The sequence below is a fragment of the Polyergus mexicanus genome, unplaced genomic scaffold, assembly GCF_030449975.1.
Source record: "Polyergus mexicanus isolate NDT 795.1 unplaced genomic scaffold, iyPolMexi1.0 SCAF_13, whole genome shotgun sequence".
Taxonomy (NCBI): domain Eukaryota; kingdom Metazoa; phylum Arthropoda; class Insecta; order Hymenoptera; family Formicidae; genus Polyergus; species Polyergus mexicanus.
In genome coordinates, this window is record NW_027223333.1 from 8,317,107 (window position 1) to 8,337,755 (window position 20,649).

General features: G+C 31.3%; 2 protein-coding genes across 10 annotated transcripts in view; one reads left to right on the plus strand and one right to left on the minus strand.

Annotated features, from left to right (window-relative positions):
• Positions 1-20,649, minus strand: part of LOC138938969 (nicotinic acetylcholine receptor alpha7 subunit) — a 170,381-nt gene that overhangs the window by 5,324 nt on the left and 144,408 nt on the right. For all 4 annotated transcript variants that reach the window (XM_070306393.1, XM_070306391.1, XM_070306394.1 and 1 more), the window contains 5 exons: positions 7,786-7,966; positions 5,274-5,349; positions 3,352-3,546; positions 1,024-1,110; positions 265-374 (listed from right to left, as the gene is read on the minus strand). In XM_070306393.1, coding sequence (XP_070162494.1) covers positions 265-374; positions 1,024-1,110; positions 3,352-3,546; positions 5,274-5,349; positions 7,786-7,966 — 649 coding nt within the window. The remainder of the gene's footprint in view (positions 1-264; positions 375-1,023; positions 1,111-3,351; positions 3,547-5,273; positions 5,350-7,785; positions 7,967-20,649) is intronic.
• Positions 16,369-20,649, plus strand: part of Zir (dedicator of cytokinesis) — a 169,258-nt gene continuing 164,977 nt past the window's right edge. For 2 of the 6 annotated variants that reach the window (XM_070306386.1, XM_070306390.1), the window contains exons 1-2: positions 16,613-17,545; positions 17,825-17,866. The gene's annotated coding sequence lies outside the window, so the exon portion shown is untranslated. Of the gene's footprint in view, positions 16,482-16,612; positions 17,546-17,824; positions 17,867-20,649 lie in introns of those variants that run through there. The other 4 variants (XM_070306387.1, XM_070306385.1, XM_070306388.1 and 1 more) reach the window with 4 other exon arrangements.

Sequence of the window (20,649 nt, forward strand, 5' to 3'; positions counted from 1 at the left end):
TCGTTCAATTATTACTAATCTTGTTGCCGATAATTTATACGATTCTAGATTAACTGTGTATTTGTAAATTTAGAATATTTTAAGCAAACTATATACATATATTTCTTTTTTCAAATAATAACTGAAGACTATAGATTAATTTATTATTAACTAAACTCGCTATGCTTTTTTTTCTTCATATATTTATATTACAATATTAGCAAGATAAGTCGTAACGGCCGTAGTGTTACGTTACGTGCTTTGATATCGATCAAAGTAAATTACCCATTCAGACATTTCGTGGGAGTCAGCATTTCGATGATGATAGTTTAAGATGAGAATCGTGCTGACCACGCTGCTGGCTACCATAAACATGATGCAATTGAAGTATGTTCCTGAAAAGTATGAGAGAATAATTAAATATAAGAATATGATTTAAAAATTAGTCAAATTAGCACACACACACACACACACACACACACACAAACAAGCGATAATTATAACATCACATATTATTCAATTAATGGAAAATTCGAAAATTTGTTAGTTGATATATTTTAACACAATTTATTTCTTTCTTTAAGCGTTAATTAAACGTAAGCGTCAAATTCACGCTTCTGTCTACATATCAAATAAATATAATTACATTCCCTCTCAAAAATAATTATGATTTGATATGTGATATAAATATTATGTATATGAATATTATAGATAATAATAACATCATTTTATAGAGAAAATAATTATTCAATTATTCAATTACTTTATAATTATGAATTATGAAACGTGTATGTATATAATAATTAGAAAAGCATATGATATTTATTTCAATAATAAGACAATGAAACTCAGTTGCATGTCTTCTTGCCTCAGGTGTTTCGCAATCGGGGAGCGTACCCTAGAAGAGTGCAAAGATAAAATCCTTCGTTTCTCCTTTCCCTATCATTTTCCACTCGAATGATTTACGATATAGGTGATCAATCATGCTCTGCTTTCTCATATTGAAAAATTAATCATATTGAAAATCAATTAAATCGAGCTCACCTAAAAGCGGCACGGCGTCAGACGTCGCCGGCATTGTCTCGGCAACCATATTCAGGAACACAGTGAGGGACAAGAGGATGGTTACTCCTACAAAAGAGGTTCGTTGGCTTCGATTAATTATCGAGTGCTTCAAAGAGGTGGCCAAGCGAGATTAACCCTCGGCCCTTGAACGCTCGAAGAGCCTTCAATGCGTAACAACCCCATGTTGAAGGCGCTTCGATTCTTATCTTAAGGCGATATACGGTGTCTCCGACCTCATCGTCACGAACGCAATGACAGACAGTTGCAAAAATATTCCATATATTTCTAGTTAATAATTCTTTGAGGTATTAATATAATTATTAAAAATTTTGTGGCGTAAAAGATAATGTAAATTAAAAATAAATAGTGTAATATTTTGATGATCTTTTTTATTTTAATTAGCACTTTAAATAAAAATCTTTGGAAGATGATTTGCACTTGCAGGATCTACAGTATCTCAATCCGTCACTGTGTTCGAGCTTTGAACACGGCACTCATTCGCGCTGCCACAGCGTTAAGAGGCGCTTTCAAATTATTTAGACTTTCAAAACGTCGCGGCAGGTGCCTCATCTAAATATCAGATGTTACTCGAGTTTTCTCGAAGCTCGCGATGTAACGCGTTGAAAGGTGTTCTCTCAAGTCCCTTAGAGACGAAGATCAATTACGATAAAAAAATATTGTTTTTTTTTTCTGTTTGTTTTCTCTCGGATAAAATTTCAGTTTTCATTTCTTTTATTATATTCGATAATTTACATTACATTGAGACCGTTGAAGACAATATGTGAGTTAAAATTATATATGTATATATATTTTTTTAATTAATTTTTGAATTAATTAATAATCAATTCTAAGAAAAGACTTGAAACAAAATTGGCTTACGTGTCGTTTTACTTATAAATATTAAGCCGATCACTATAGAGCGACATTGCTACGGAGAGACGTTATTGTCATACTTCGATCTAGAAATAGATATGAGTTTCGAAGGAACTCGCAACGGAGACGATTGCAATTGCTCGACATTGTCATTCCATTGTCGCCGTATCGCCGCGTCGACGACGGCGATTGTCGCGATCGCTTCCAAATTCGTCGAAGATTCACAGTAACGCGCTTGCATGCTCGAAGAAACTCGACGTCTTGAATAGAAGGCTTGCTGAAGTTGGCGCGTCGGGACGCCGTTTCAATCGGGATCGAAGCGAAATCTAATCGCGTAAACGCCCGATGCGCTTAGCAAACTCCGGCACATGACTTTAATCACGGGAGCGTTTATACGGTAGTGCGAGGCGCCTCGCCTCGGGCAAGGAATCGAAATTATGCAGCTGAGCGGATTCGAACTGTAGAAAGCAAAATTTCTACCAAGCATCCGGCTTCTCGATGAATTCCAGGACTACCATGCTTACGAGGTAACAATGAAATTAATTGTGTCATGGATAGCGCTAACGTAATCATTTTCTATTTGTACTTCTATAACTATCGTATAATGATATAACGACTACGCGTGCGAGAGAAAGTCTGGAATCACTTTATTATATGTTTTGTGCAAGTCAGGAATAAAGCTACATTATTACATTTTTTCGAGAGAAAATTCTCTGCCAAATTAATCATCATCAATCGATTACTTGTCACTACAAATTTTTCCATTTTGATTTAATTTGATAAACTTATAGTTACTTTTAGAGAAAATTGTTGAAAAATTGAAACGAACATAGTGGAAAAAATCATAAAAATATAAATATAAATTTATAAATTAATTACATAAGAATTAATTTTTATAGTTAATAAGAAACAAAATTGTGAAAATTTTTCATGTCCGAGAAAATTTGTCCTAAGAGAATTAATATTTTTTTCTGCAAACGTGTCATATAAAAGATATAGATTTGCACGTAAAAATAAAATTAATATTATAGGAATATGAATCTCACACAAGTGTTCATCTTAATTTCGATATAGAATTCGTACCTTCGATCGTTCTTTATTAAATTGCGCGGTGACGTAAAATCATATTCGTAAAGCTTGGACTCAACGAATCAAGTTTTGGTATAGTGTTTCGTACGAAATTTTACCCATTCTAATTTCAAAATTCGATAAAGTCCCCGCGGTTTTTGATCGAAGAAGAAACTCGCGACGACGCGTTGCAGAATAGTTTCTTCCTGGCGCGGTTTCCGGATGAATCCCCCGGAAGTAGGTCGAACCTAATCGCGTAAATGTCTGATGTTCTTAACAAACAGGGACGTGCCTAATCGCGAGAGTTCGAATTTACGAACTGTTGGGAAAGGAGCAGTTGGAGTTTTGCATCAAGTTGAAACTTGCCGAGGGAGAGTTTCTCGCCGGAATCGGGCGGCAGGGTGAACCCGAGGACGGCCATGCTGGCAATTAGAACGCACGGCACAATCAAGTTGAAAAAATAGTAGAGCGTGCGTCTTCTGATGATGACGACGAAAGTGATGTCTATATACGGTTCCGGGCAGCAATTGTAATAGATTTCGTTTCTCTTACCAGGTACCCCTAAGCAAAATAGAAATAGGAATTAATATTATATCAACATATTACTTTTTATGTTAATATAACTTTTAATCGTGAAAGCGCAAGCAAAAGATTAGAGCTATCGAGAAATGCAATAATCTTCTTTCTATATTTTTTTCTAAATAGGAATGTATAAAAATCATACATATGGTATATATTACAGAGTTTATATATTATTAAACATTGAAAGAGAAGTTTGCACTTTAGAATTGAGAAATGGATATCACTTTAAGATTGAAAAATTAATGGATATCACGAAATGTCAATATCGAACTGATATTTTGAGCGAGTGATTTTTCCACCGCTTTGCGAATGGTTCTCGAAAGCGAATATATACATTTGAAATTTTTATATTCAAAATTAAAATTTTTTTATGGATATTCAATCTAGCGCTTACGCTTATGATGTCGCTTATGATACACGTGTAGAAATAATCGATACTGTCAATAAAACGAAATGCGTTATCGAGCGTAACGAAAAATTGCCGGAAGCGAAAAATGCCTGTACTCTATTCCCTTGAATTATCCTGTGCAACAGGGCAGAGAAAAACGGACGACTCTATGTTACACTATTCCTTCGGGTACAAAACGGTGCGCTCTACTGCAGCCGTAGTTACTTAAGATACATTTCTATCGCGAGTCTCTTAACTTGAGCACATACATTACACGTGTACGCCGACCTATGCGATTCCCACGCGTAATGCAACGTACAATTTTTCGAGAGATACACGAGATACGGAAAGCGAAGGTTCTTGCTCTTGTATTAAATGATAAAAATTCAAGAAACGCTACGCGCGCGTGCATTTCTTGAATTTATCCACAACAAAATTATCAACAGCAAATGACATACGATCGAATAATGCATCATAATTATAAACCAGATTTCTACTTTTGTGCTGCAATTCCAATACGAAGCTAGTTCCACGCTATTGATTAAATTTTATTAAATTACAGTAAAAAATATAGTCTCGCAAATTTTTAAATTTTGCAGAGATATTAGATGTCTATTAAAAGCGGATTTCAAAAATAAAATTTATTTTTTAGATTATGTAATTATGATCGACAGTCACTGTGGGCTGCTGATTTAAGCGTAAGCTGATTTTTGATATATGCAGTAATTTTACAAATTTTATCAATATTAGAATAAAATTTAATATAAAAGAATATTTTATTACGTAATTCGCGAATTTAAGCAAAAGTTTTGCGTAAATAGATTTTTGCTAATAATTATATGTACGCATATCTATTTATGTACCTATATATATTATTATAAATTAAATGTTTACGACGGAAAATGCTATATAAAAATCATAATTTAAAAATCTTGGCTTTTAATAAATTCTCAGGCGATTATTCAACGATTGCGACAAGTTAGTATTCGCTTTTCAAATGAGACGCTTCGTCGTTAATTCCGACACTTTACCGATCGCCCAATTTCTGTTCGCCAACGAAAACACTAAACTCAGGGCGCGCGCGAAGGGAGCCGCGCCGTATCTCCTCTTCTCCCCCACCCCCCTCGTTTGACCCAGATACAGGCAATTTTGACAGGGACAAAGCGAGGATCAATACCGTTTCCGATTTGCGAAACGATTGATCATCCGCCCGTGGCCGTGCAAGACTTTAGAATTGCTAATCGGCCGGGAATCACTTTCGGTGCAAACTATCCGGGCGTGGCAACGGTCCCCTTCGATAAGGACTGTAAAAACTCACCCAACAAATCCCACTCGCCGTTAGTGATGAAACTGCTGATGTCACCCCCGCCCTCGTCCTGCAGCTGCAGATCCAACTGTCGACAATTTATGACGGTCGATTAGAGAAAGCTTATTGCAACTGCACCGCATGTAAGATGACTGTTCTATTTCAAAAGCGACGGAAAAATCTCTTCTATAGAATGATCGAGGTACGGCAACTTATTTTTTGAAAGAAATATTATGAAATTTTTTTAAACAAACAAAAACTGCACTCTCAAGATGTTTGCAGAGCACTCTACAGTTAATTCATATTATTAATATTAACCTAATCTCTAGAATATTTTTTAATTAAATATTATAACTTATTTCTAAAAATATCTGTAAATATTCTTATTTATTTACACCAAATACATATAGGTAATCAATATATTTAAGAAATTAGTATATTAAGAGAGAGAGAGAGAGAGAGAGAGAGAGAGAGAGAGAGAGAGAGAGAGAGAGAGAGATGCAGAATAAAAATATATATAATATATTTAAATAATATTATTTATTGTGATAAATACCATGTCGGGTTTTTAACTTCATATAGTCAACTTTATATAGTTTTGTCGATGTAACAATATAATATAAATTCATGCATATTTACGTAGACCAATATGAAGCTTCCGCAACTTTTCGCAATTTTTGCCCGTTTGAATATCGATGCGAAATTTTTTTTTCTCGTTGGCGCACAATCTACGGCGAATTAATATCTGGGTGCGAATTGTTAAGTGAGAATGGACGATTAAATCGAAAAATCTGTTTTGCATTTCGTATTCAATTGATCGAACCGAGGTCGGGAAAATCATGGTGCATTTCGCTGTCTCCTTTGCTTTTGCGCCGCGCTTCAATTACGTTCTGCTTATTGTCTTTCTTAATGAACCTCCGAGCGTTCTCGAATTGCCCGGCACCACTGTAATTCGCATCTTGAATTTTAATTATTCCGAAGTTGCGCATGCTCGACAATTAAACTCGCCGCGTACAGTCGTATGCTAGAAACGCATGTTGAATCGATATTACACTTTTGTCATTATAATTAATAACTATTATTATAATTATCATAATCGGATATCATGCTATGCATTGTGTTTATTTTTTTTTAATACAGAGAGAGAGAGAGAGAGAGAGAGAGAGAGAGATAAAGAAAGACAATAAAAGAGATTTTATCACCAATTTTGATATAGTACCTACTTCTTTTATAAAAAATACAGTGAAATATTTACACACATATAAAAATATACTTTTTTTATTTTTATACAAAAAGTAATGTGTTATAAATTAATAATGTTTAAATATTTATCGTTAATCGGTTATTAAATTATTTATATTTTATTTATTGATTTGCTTTAATTTAATAAATTTTATATAGAAATGGTGATTTAAAATATAATATAAATTCTTTCATTTTTTTACAAAATTTATTTGGAATGCTATAATAATTTTGCTTTTATAATATTTGTTTAAAGTTTAAAAAAATTAAAAGAGATTTTTCTGAGAATGTATTGAGTTGTAAGAATGAAAATCGTAAAAATTTTGGATGTCGTTCTCACGTTCATCTAAACGCATCGTCTACGATTCACAAATTTCCTGCAATTCACCCTAAAATGGTGTTACGCCATTAGTGATGTTTCAACGAAATGCATTTTATGCCCGTCTCGATATTTTTAGAATGTATATAGAAATCGAGAATATTCATACCATATTTCTTGAAGATTTTTCAGAAAATGTTCCAAAACATGCGTGCATATCGATGTTCCCACAAAAAGTTATGATAAAAGAAATTAACAGAATATAAAAATGGAAAAATGTTCATTACACCAATATTTGTTGTCGTACCTGAGATAAAACTATAATAATTATTTTTCTCAAACAAAAATATCGAGAGAGAGAGAGAGAGAGAGAGAGAGAGAGATATGAGTTTACTTCCTCGTTTAATTACATTGTAAAATAAATTATTTATTATTGAGCGCTCTCTTTCTCTTTTTCTCTTTTCTCTCTCTTTTTATCTCTCTTTATATATTTATCACTCTATATAGAGAGAATCATATATCACACTTTTGATCCAAATAAATAATCATTCAATGAATGAGCAGTTGAGATAAACGAGTGCAATCTCAAGAACGTTAACTCGACTTGCGTCGGGTATGGCGGAAAATTCGCTGCTGTTACCCGATCGGAGTACTTTACTCAAAGTCCACTCTGTTCTTAGGAATTTCATGGAATGTTCTCGCGAGCGAATCTCGCATTGGCAAACAGCGAAGATTCTCTCTTCTCCTTCTCTTTCGCTATTTCGCCCGCTCTCAGGCGCTAATCAAACTCTTCGATGTCGTTGCTTTAAATTATTTCCGCGTCCCGAGACGTTTCGACGAGAAGTGCCGACGTGCTTCCGACAGATTGGAAAATTCGTAAATTCGATGTCAATGTCGAGCGAATGTATCAGGGAATGACGATTGGTTGACCCAATTCCGGTAATGTCTATCCCTTATGCTCACCTGAAAGCCGTCGTACGTCCAGGAGCCGAATTTCATCTCGCAGCGCTGATCATCAAAGGGAAACCAGGTAATGTCTATCTTGCAAGTGCTCTTGAATATACCGGGCGGTATGTATGAGCAGGTTCCATTGTTCTTTACGACGACGTTCGTGGGATAAGTACCATCGAAGCCCTCGTCGGCGCTGTAACAAGCAACGATTCACGTTAATCTTTCCGTGATAAAATGTAGCAGGCTGATTTAATCGGTAGTTTCGATACTGCAGACGAGAAAACTAATTAAATCAGTTTATAAATTTTCAAAAAGCTTAAACATTTGTCTTATTAAAAAGCAATAAAATTGGATTTAATTATTGATACATATGCTCTATAAAAATTAGACGATATAAAAATATAATTATTTTATTGTAATTTGTTTACATTAAAAAATATAAATTACAAAAACAGACCATTTGGAAAAATATATTTTTTGTTACGTTGATTATATTTTTTGAAAATAAATTTTCTCTCTTTCTTGTTTTTTATATTTTTTCTATTTGCTTTTATTATTTATTTTATAGAAAAGTTATTTACTATTAATGTAATCCTGTTACATCACAATGGCGGTAGTTATAGAAGTTCTTTATTTAATTCTATTATGTCAAACGCATTTTTCGCGATTGAGATAATTCCTGGATACGTGTGAAACATTTGTCTTACTCAAGAGACTAAACAATATTGCAGTACATGTAAGCATAAAACCTAATATCAGAGCACTGATGTCCCCGAAGTAAACCCGTCGGTTTATCCCTTCTCTGCAATAATTTAGAGATAATTTAGTTGTCCCTAATGCTGCTTACAAAGGGAAGCAACGACTATCTACTCTTTTATAATTAATATGTAATACAACGAATTCAATCTTGCATGTTTTAACATTTATTCGCATAATTATTGTATGAAAGTAACGACATATTTCTAATTCTATATAATCAATCCTAGTTTATTAAATCAAAAAGCATACTTTTGCCGTTATTATAATAAATAAAATAGTAAACAAAAATTATATTGTAAATAAATATAATGCTATAATGCAATAATATCTTAATTATAAATATAACTTTGCAAGTTGCAACAAATTCAAATAGACTTTCTCAATAAAGATAAATTTATAATAGTAACAATTTTATTAATATAAAATTATATTTATAGATGTTGACATATTAATTTAGGTTCATTAAATATTGCGCTATCGATGATTAATTGTTCTAAAATTTTACTACACATGCTCAGAAAATATGTTGATAATAAATAGTCGCTATAAAAATGAGCCGCCATCGTAACTGTGGAGTGGCATTTAAGTGTGCAATATATTCTGACATCTCGTGCAGTAAAATAAATTACTACGAAGGGGCAAATATTACTTTTGCAGAAAATCCTTCAAAATTTAGTTTGTGGAAGAGAATTCTTACAGAAAATTCAGTTTCTCGTCCAAAAGCTTAAGGATGAGTTTTCATATTATCCCACAATTGCAAGATTGAATATGCAAATATAGTCTTAAATAAATTGTGATATTAGACAACATTTTTTTCATAAAAATAATTAGATTAATTTAAACATGTTAATTGTATATATATATATATATATATATATATATATATATATATATATATATATATGGAGGGTCTATAAACTCTCTTAGCTAATCACAGGAAAATGTGGAAAGAATACATCAGAAATCTTCTCATCAAAGGAAAGTATTTTCTCTTCGATTCCATTATTGTATACTTACTTAAGATGTCTATTAAAAACAAATTCTCGTACCTTCTCTACTCGAATTTATCACAACTTACAACGACATACGATTAAACTTCCAAGCGGGCGTCACGTTAAAGTAAACTCGAATAGACTAGCAGGAGCTAATTATGGACGAATGTATCCCAGGCGTTTGACGTCCTACCTCGCTTGTCCTACACCCCTTTCGATTACGTTCCATTTGCGTTAACTAACAAGACAAACGCCAACTTTTCCTATACACTCGGACGCCAATTGACGCGATACTTATTTTTGCAACTTTTCTCAAAGAATTGATTTTTTTATATTCACGCTATAAAAAAAAAATATTTAATCCTCTTCATCACTAGAGCAAATCACAAAAAATACATGAGATTAAATAGTTTAATTACATTTTTTTCATCATATGCCGCTTCATTCTTCGTCGTGATTATTTCGTTAATTTGGAGTTAGCCAAAAGTTTTAAATTTCTTAACAACTGCCTATGATGACTGACTCTCCGCACATTTAATAATGCGCGCAAATGAGATTTTACTGCATACAAAGTGTTAATTAGAATAATATAGTAGCTATTCATTCAACCAAATATTTAAATTAATATGATAATTAATAATGAAACTCCAAATTAATTTACATTAATTTATTGACTCCTAAGTAAAGCCTATCAACGAGTACGAGAACTGTTTTTTGCACTTAGAATCATTAATCGAAAAATTTACCTTAGATAATTAGTTTGATATTAATGTATAAAAAAATTCTATTATACTATAGATTTAGTTTCTTAATAATACGCGCGATATATTCCATCTTCTTTATTTAATCAGACGTATACGAGCTCACATTGGTGAGAAAATATTTGTAGGATAGGTCGGTACACTCAAACCGTGTTACATTCTACAAAATAGAGTATTTTACCTTGAGTGCGTGCCTCGTGTGATAACGAGAAAGATTTAAGAAAAGTTCGCTTGCGGAATTCCTGAGGCTACACTGAGCCTTTTAGCATCATCGTATTTTGTTGGCGTTGCATTATTTTGATGTAATCTTGAAATGAATCGAAGCTTATTCAAGAAAATAATAAAAACGAAACAAAACTATTTCATTATTATTAAAATTATCTTATTATTAAAATCATCTTCGTCGGAAATTCTTCGTGAGCTTATTGTTTATTTCGCGTGACAGCGCAAATATTATGAGAATAAGCACACTGTGAGAGATTTTAATTTAAGATTCTTCTAAACTAGATTACATTTTCACTTGGTTGTCATCTTTTATTTGAGAAAATGTAATTCCGTGCCATATTCAATTTAAAAGTATTGTTAAATCCTAGATTTATTTAATGTCTACCAAAAGTTTTGGAGAAACATACAAAACTCATCTGTTTTTAGTAAAGAACTACGTTATAACTACGATACATAAAATAATTGTTACATATATCCTGTAATTTAAAAATAAAATAACAACGCTGTCTTCTCTACAATTCTACAGAAAAAATTTTATAAACACTTTGACTATATTCTCTGACAATTCCGGATAGGCTCCACTTAATAATGAGAAGAGGTAACCTCAGGTTTTCCCTCTCGAATATTTAATGAAATTGTCACGAGATTTCCACGAATCGAGATGAGTCGTTCATTCTCGAGGCGTTACTATCCCTGTCTCTCCCGCGGGAATAACATCAATGAATAATACCACTTTCAACGAGAAAGCATATTTAATTATAATTCTGAAAACTTCCATCTCTTTGTAACAATTTTTATAATAATTATTTGCTAATTCTTAATATAATAATTTATTTTTCATTTCTTATTTTATTATTATACTCACTATCAATTAATCTCTAATTTTTTAAAGTTTACAATTTGATATTAATTGTTTGATAATTTTGCTTCCGGTGAGTGACTTATCCAATACATTTAGTCAGTAATGTTAATATTTGTATGTATGTTTTGTATGTATATATTTACGTAATTCTGTTGCCACAAAAGTCTCGATTTTTTTTTTCTAAATTTTATTAACAAAATTAATTAAATAATAACAATGACAGTTATATCTCACAAAAAAAGCACACGCACATAATTAATTAATAGTAGATGTGATTCACACATTAAAAATTATACGTAAATATTTGTTTCTTGTAATTAATTGTGATTTATATATTTCTGCAATTGTTTTATACAATAATCTTATGAATTGCAATAAAAAATAAATAAAAAAGGCTGCCGTTTATATCTAATTTTAGAAATGTATACAAATTTATAGAAATGTATATATACAACGTAAATTTTCACAAATTATATGATTAGTATAATTTTTCACAATATCAACACTATCGAATTTCCTTCATTTACATCGAGTTCACTCGATACTCCACCACGTCCACCGTATTACTTATCGTAAGGATGAACCCATTATCGCGATAGCAATGTCTCGAGTACCATTCTGGAATTCTTAATGAAATGATCTCGAAATGAAGTTTCCTACGAATCGATTCACATCCACTCTGAAATATATATACCATCATCCCTTATTCTTTCTGTTTTTTTAATCGTTCCTTTGGGAGCCACCGTCTGAAGAGAAAGCATAATCGTGAATGAAAATCGCTTAGACGTGCGATTATGAATATATGTATTCGAGAATGTGGTAATAAAGTATTGAATCAGTGCAAAAGTTGTACTAACTATTGAATGGCGTTAAAGTTCATGGAATATTTTTCTATCAACATTTTTCTTCAACATCCGAAAGTTCTCGAATATCTCGGGATGCAAGAATATATAACTTCAAGAATATTATTTGTGCATTATAAAGGTTGCACGAAAAGTCTACGCACCTATAGATTATTGGGAAGAAGTTTCATCCTGCATTCTATCTCGAGACACGATTCTTGACTTGAAAATCGCTAACGGCGAAAGTAAATACACGTTTTAAGAGATACTCAATTCTAGCATTGAAGTTACAAAATATGCCATCGAAGTTCTCTCGTGCGCGTAATTGTATCCAGTTGGAGCGAACATAATTTCTCAGCTCCAAACGCTCGATGTAAAACGTCACGAGACTCTCGTTTTGATCGATTCGCGCTCATTCTACACGCCTTATTCCCTTCTTGCCCCCTAGTTGCAATCTCACAGAGAAATATAATTTTGAATGAGATGCAACTGGGCGATTCTACGAATATAAGGCGGTTGAATGGTATACATAATATAGTCTCATCCGAAAGACGAAGGATTGGTTGGAACATGGCCAGTTGGCCGCAACCCAATCCGTTATTTCATTCTTTTCGAATCCACCCTCTATATCACTCGTCTCGTACTCACTATCCTGCAAAATCATCTCGAGTGCATCCAGCGCAGTATCCACAGTGCCACACCCACCGCTGCTATCGTCATCGATAACAAACGGTGTTTTGTCTTTCGTTTTGTTTTTGCCGCTAATAAATCGCGTAAATTAAAGAACGCACTGAACGCGCATATGAATTTTTGCTTGGATTTTCATTATCGATAACGACCTACTTATGGTCTAACGTATTGCAATTTGTTGTCACAAATCTTATTGACACATCATTATTTATAATTTAAATATGCAATCTCTCTAGTATTGTAAAAAATCCTCACCTATATTCACACTTTTTATATAAAAAAATTAAATAATATAGGATTATCACATGCGTTGAACCAAGAAACAATATAAACATTTTAATTGAATATCGTCAGGTTATAAGAAGATCCGTCATTAAGTTCGCGTAAATAGCCACCGTGTCTTTTTTTTTTTTACATTGCGTTATCGTGCAGTTTAGTCGTTTACATTTTTGTACAAAAATTATACATGCGGAACAATGTTGAGAAACAGAAAAATTGGTCGGTCATTTACGTTACTTTGTGCGAACGTTCATTTAACGTGCGCGTTCACGAAATACGGCAAACAAGAAAGTAATAAATGAGTGTATGAGGTAAAAGATCACGCGGGCATATTGATTTTGTAATGCAAACGTTATTCTCGTTCCGTTCATCCATACGATCAATCTCCCCGGTTTTACATTTAATACCGCATGTGTATTACAATGTTACGGAACTTTGGCAGAGTTTGCGAATTTTTTTCTTCTATAAATTGATTAATAGCACATTTAGAACATTAAAATTTTTAGAAAAGAAAAATTTAAATCATACAAATTTAATTCTAGATCTTATTTATCATCATTTATACACACACACACACACCATTATTTTCAGCACTTTATTACTTGTATACATATTTTTCAAAATTTTTAAAATTTTTAATCAATGTGTAAATTACGTGGAGAGATCTAATAAAAATAGAATAAAATGATGAATGAATTGCATTGAAAGTAATTTTTCAATTACTATGAGATAAAATTAATGCTTGCAAAATATCTGTTTCAATTATTAAAAACATTTTGCAAAAAGCAGACAAACGGTTGATTACCATATAGTTTTGTTACCAACAGATCGTAATTTGATGGATATCTGTGATCAAAATGTGCCGATATGTTATTAATATACTACTAATGATTTGTGTAAAAATTACATTTTGTCCAAATTTAAATGATTCGAATATATCAAAATAATTCGTGAATTAATATTCGCTAACAAGACAAATCATACTAATACTCAAACAAGAACCACGATCGTTGATTATCATTGTTATCCGCCGATGTATTTGCGATTATCAATTACGAGAAATTAATAGGGAAAATTTATGATCGCTCGAACACATATTGTGTATCATGACCAAGACTGTCGCTAGTGATTCTAAAAAAATTCCCGGATTTTTGTATTTGACAAAAATTTCATTACGCTCTTGCTGCACTTTATTAATTCTCGTACTTTTACTTCATTTGTTTATTGGCGTTCCGATGATAATTAGGAACCTTCCGCGATTGCAGCAATTATCGTCCCGTGATGCGGAATTCTGAATTAAATTGCCGTTTCGTCTGGTGGTGATAAAGCCATTGTCGATTTGAGACTCACTTGTACGACATTACCTTCGCGGATGTAATCACGTTATCCCGTTATTGCCTGACATTTGGCAGAGTCTTTCCTATCGAGATAGTTTGCAAAGATATTCGCAGGATCATTTCGTGACCGAGATTCTGTCGACGTTTCAAGGTGAGAAATGACTTTGGATTATACATATATTCTAATTATTACCTTTCGGAAGATTAAGTCTTTAATGGAGATATAAAAAAATAAAAATAGCATGGACAAGATCTCAAGCGTTCACTGCTTATTCTATGCTATTATGTAAACTTAATGAAAGCCAAATCAATGGCTTGGCAATTGCATTTCCCGACAGATTATATGGAATAACTCTTGTCGGAAGCAACCTATTTTCAATATCTCGCAATTACCACAACCGCCAATTTCTGTTTTGTATCGTAAACCGAATTGTACGTTGTGAGTAATATATTCTGGTTTTCCACGATTATTATTGGCATCGATAAAAACGTCAATTTTAAATTATTCGCTCAATTTTTATATCAAAGATTTGATTATGTTAAAGTAATACTTTGTGTAGAAGGAAAATAAACGCGGAATGATAAAGACTCAATAATTTATCTTGACTATCTGTAAATTTTAATTTTTCATATAATGATATCTCGAATCGACAATTTTCTTTCTTAAATATAATAAATCTAAAATTCTTAAAAATGTTAATGTTCGACGGTAACACTTTACATTTAAAAAGAAAATATTTAACACGTGAAGATCTCATCAACCTACATACATACATACATAGCACGTACTATAATTGTCACAAGATATATCTCTTGATGAGCACTTTAATCTCGGTGGTAGTTATACAGTTATGTTCGCAGCAAAGGCACATAATTGCATATTGCGCATAATGCGTACCGTCGAGAAGGGCACAATATGATGAAAACCACAAGAGTGCTCTAATAAAGCATAAAGCATTTAACCTACTTGCGAAAAATTTATCGATTTTTACCGAGCTTCTTATTATATGACCCATTTTTGTATCTATATATTTAGTTACAGAACGAAAAAAAAACCTGGATGATACATAAATCAGTTTAAATATAGAGGCAAAAGATACCTATATAAATATCCAAACACAGAGTTACATAGATATAAATACACACACACACACACATACACACACAATTTTATATATATATTTATATCTATTGCAGCAAATTCATTGAAACAATTCGAGTAATAATACCTTTATTAGGCTTTGATAATGCTCTCAATCGAATGGAATTAATCGTTACTTTAGGCATTATCTTAGACGTTAACGAGTTTACAAAATAAATACAACATGTGCGAATATAGCCGTCCATGAAAGTTAATTTAAATTTAAAATGTAAGCAAAGAAATATTTGCGACGCGAACATTTATTTGTGTATTACACAATTACAAAAATTAAAGTATAAATTTATTTACAATTGCGACTATACGTACTTATTAAAAGACGCTGTTCATCTCCCAGTTCTGTTCTTTTATATACAAAGTTTAAAATAACTAGAGCGACAAAATTTTAAAGAGAAATAAAAGACTCGAAAATAAACATTTTTTGTTAATACTATTTTTCTCTACACGATATAAAACAGGAGTTTCGTGACTTCATTGTTAAATTTTTTACACCCTGTATATACGCAATACATTGATAGCGATAGTACGCGAAAATATTTTGTGGCGACAATGTTTATGTTAGCGCCGCCGAGCGCGCGTTTTTTTGCGACGTGTAGCGCGCCACTGTTTACATTCCATCGCTGTGACGCTGTGACTACATTCGCGCGACTAGGGGGGGATAGAGTGCGTAGACAGTAGACAGTAGACAGTAGACGGAGACGCTCGTCGCTCGTCGCTCGTCGCGTAATCTTTCGAGACGCGATCGCGAGGAGTATTACGAGATGCGAGGCACGATCATTTCTTACAATAAGCGTCTATCAAAGTGCGTAATTACAAACTCCTACATCCGACAATAATGCGGCGTATACAATAGAGATTTTAAGCCCTAAGCTTTAAGAAATTGACCAATCACAGTCAAGTATGAGAAGAATACTCGACTGTGATTGGTCAATTTCTTAAGGCTTAGGGCTTAAAATCTCTATTGTAGACGCCGCATAATACGTCGTATCGCGCGTAGTTAGACCGGTTCTACAATAAGTCGTATGTCGTTAATCGTAAGGAGATCGACCAATCACAGTTCATTTCAAAAAAAAAATTGACCGTGGTTGGTCAATTTGCTTACGGCTAACGACATACGACTTATTGTAGAACCGGCCTTATCGACGCTCATTTACGGTAAATAACAGCACAACTCGCGTACGAAAGGAATGGGCTTCGAGGCAAATAGCGTCGTATGATCAGTACGTAAAATCGCATATACATATATATATATATAAATTCATACTTAAATATTTATTAATTGCGCGATACACAAATCTAACATTTGTATGTCAGCGATTAATTGGAAGTGATATTTCGCGAAATTTATTCGGGCAAAGTCTATCGCGCGATATAATCGGCAATGCTATATTTTTATCATATTAGGGGGATTGATATTTCCTCAGTTATTAAATATAGATACACTTTCATAGTTTTGAATGCGGTACTAGAAGATAGTGGGCACATATTATTTGTTAGTGAGAATCGAGAAAGTGTACGTAGGAGCAACAGGTGCAGCGACGCCGCGGGGTGATGACGTGCGCGCGTGAAGTTGGTCACGCTTTCCTTCTGCTCGAGATTCGTTATTTTCCGTTTAATTCGCGAGGCGTAACGTACGTTGAACGAATCGTGCGAACGTATTTCGCATCATTCTTTCGTCGCAGAATAATAAAGTGCGCGTCGCGTGTGTAAATATCATCGGGAGTGCTAAATTAAAGTATCGCGCGTTTGTCATGGCAATAATTAACGTGCTTAATGACTGCTACGAGGGAATAGCGGCAAAGGGGCAGGAGGGAAGGAGGAGGCCAGGAAGATATCGGGCGGCGGCGGAGAAAATTATAATTAATGGTAATTTATTGTTTATGTATTATTATTTGCAAAACTATAATTGTTTGTCTTCGTAATGGTCGCATAGCATAACTTGTGTGTAATTTTGCACATTATTGTGTAATATAATATATATGAAATATTCTTAAATAGTTTTTTTTTTTTTTTTTTTTTTTTTTTAAGAAATATATGTATAATACACACATACACCATTACTAAAAAATTCGATATGCGTAATGATCTTTTGAAATATTAATCCTTTTTGGTGTTGTTATAATTGAATATATTTATATTTTGCAGATCAACGTTTCCACTACAACTAAACTGTTGTACATCATATTGGTGAGTATCTAATTATTTTTATTAATCTAAGATAATGGATCTTTATGAAAATTATATATTGTATATCAGATTTACATATGAAATATATATTGTAAAATGTATTAAAATGGATAGCATGATAAGAAAATTATAATAACGTGTCATACAGATCTATCGTCTTAAAATGGATATGCTAAGACAGATTAGGGCTCTAAAATTTAACCCTGGAATATCTGTAATTATATGTCTATATATATTTTTTATCAAGATATGACGCAAGAATTTCAGGAACATTTAAGAATGCACGCTATGAGACTATAATAATAATATTATTTAAACAATTCTAATATTTACAGTTTTAATTGAAAATTTATAATCAGTTGAATTTTTGAAAAATTATCGCTTAGATAAATAATAAAATATAAAGAAAAGAAGAGCATCAATACATTTAATTATAAGGAATAAAATATTTTTATGGAATATTTCAAGAGAATTTTTCTTTTCATGTGATACACAATAATAAATTTATAATAAATTCTTTATAATCTATGTATTATGGACAATGCAGATCAGAATAAGGTGTTTATGATTGTATTGTATGAAATAAAATAAAATTAATACATATGGAACATGCGATACAAAAAGAAATTGTTAATATTTAAGTATTTTTTAATTTTTTTTTTCTTTTAAATTAGAAATAATAAAATTAAATTAAAAAATTGTGCTCTCTTCGTTGGCTCCCTATACAAAATTGTTTTCAGGGTTAAATATTATAAATTATTACATATAAAATAATATATTTAGATATGTTTGTCAATGTATACATATATATGTAAAAATATCTATAAAAGAAAGAAGATATTACAATTTGCATAACGTTTTAACTTATTTAATTAAAAGTTAGTTTATTTTATATAAAACTATTAATTATTATTAATATATTTATTTTTACAATATGCAATTTTATCCTAATTTTTCATAGCTTATCCATATTTACAACTTGACTTTATATTATATATATTTGCAACAAAATTAATTGACATGAGATCTAATAAACATTTAGCGAAATAAAATATTTTTTATTAATCAGTTTGTTTATAAATTAGTCGAAGTTTATCAATTACATGTCAAATATTGAAAACTTATTGAAATAATGCTTAATATACATATTGCATTAAAAATAATTCTAATAGAATATTCTAAAATGAGATATTTATATAGAAAAATAATTTGTAAAAACATGTTAACAATATGAAAAATTCATATTGATAACAATACTGATCGCAAGGAAAGTTTCTTATTTTGGATCTCAGGTCATCTCTCTTTAGGCATCAGTGATAAAACTGGCTAATAATTCGACACATCATTGTTTTGTCACATCTCATTGTTATCATTTAATATATCTTAAAAAGGCATTAATTGCGGCCGCAAATCGATATTGATTGAAAATAATTACTGTTAATTTTATTCATAAATCAGAAATTCCCAAATTTATGTTGAACCATAAAAAGTATTAGATTAATTGTAAAACATTCGATATTAACCAAAAAACATTCTAAATTCATTAAAAAATATATGATTAATTATCAAATTTTTTTAAATGAATTATAAATATCTGTTATAATATATGTAATACTTAATGTTATAATACTTAAATTTCTTTTTTAAATTGTGAATATAGTTGCATGAAAATAAATTGTTTTACATTTATTTACATTTAATATTTAACATATTATATTACAATTTTTCTTTATGCTTTTATTTTTTAAATATGATCTCTCGTAGAAGTATTATTCAAAATTTAACATTTATAAAAAGGATTTTAATATATAAATATCGGCATAAAATTATATAGCTACAAAAATATGTATAAAGGAACATGGAAAACCTTGATATATTATATGAAGAAGCAATAGAGATGTGATAAAAATGACAGATTCTCCAGAAAAGTTTACGTAAGTACAATTTTTATATTTGTAATATAAACATGTTTGACATTATCTTTGAATAAAATCGATACAAATATAAATTTTATATGCATTTAATTATAAAAAATTAATTATTATTAAGTGATAAATTATTCATGAATTAAATTGCTGCGTGTTTATTGATGCATTTAAAAAAATAAATATTAAAAAAAACGTAGCTAATAATTTTTGATTATATTCACTATTATAATTTAAAATTTATTATCAATGTTTAATGATTGAAAGAAACGTGATAAAAATAATAATATATAATAAAACATATATTTTTTTAAATTTATTTTTTAAAAGATATGAGAAGAAGGTTTCTTTGTGATATTATCGCTTCTGTTTTTGCATTGTTGAGAGATATACGTAATAATTTTGATAATCTTTTTGTTTATGAGAAAATACCTATTTTTTAATAAATATAAAAAATATATTTTTTAAATAAAAATTAAGAAATAGCATATTAAAAGCCATTTTTCTTATTTTTAATGCATTTTTAAATGTTAAAAAATTATGAGATGTGTGTGTAGATAAGTTGATGCACATGATTATTAAAATTGAATTTAAAAAATTGAGCTACTCGCCACGTATGATAAAAATACTGGCGGCAAAGACGAAATCGTGCTGAATACATCTATCCTGCATCAATCTTGTTGTCATTTTTGTACTATAATTTATCGCGAATCATATATCTATCGCATTCATCCTACATGCAGAATAAATTCTAGTTACTCGATTGTATCCATGGTATATCCGATACTGTTCGCGCTTGCGAGACCCGAAAACCACTTAATATTCGTCAAATAGAATGAGGGAAAGCAAGATAGACGG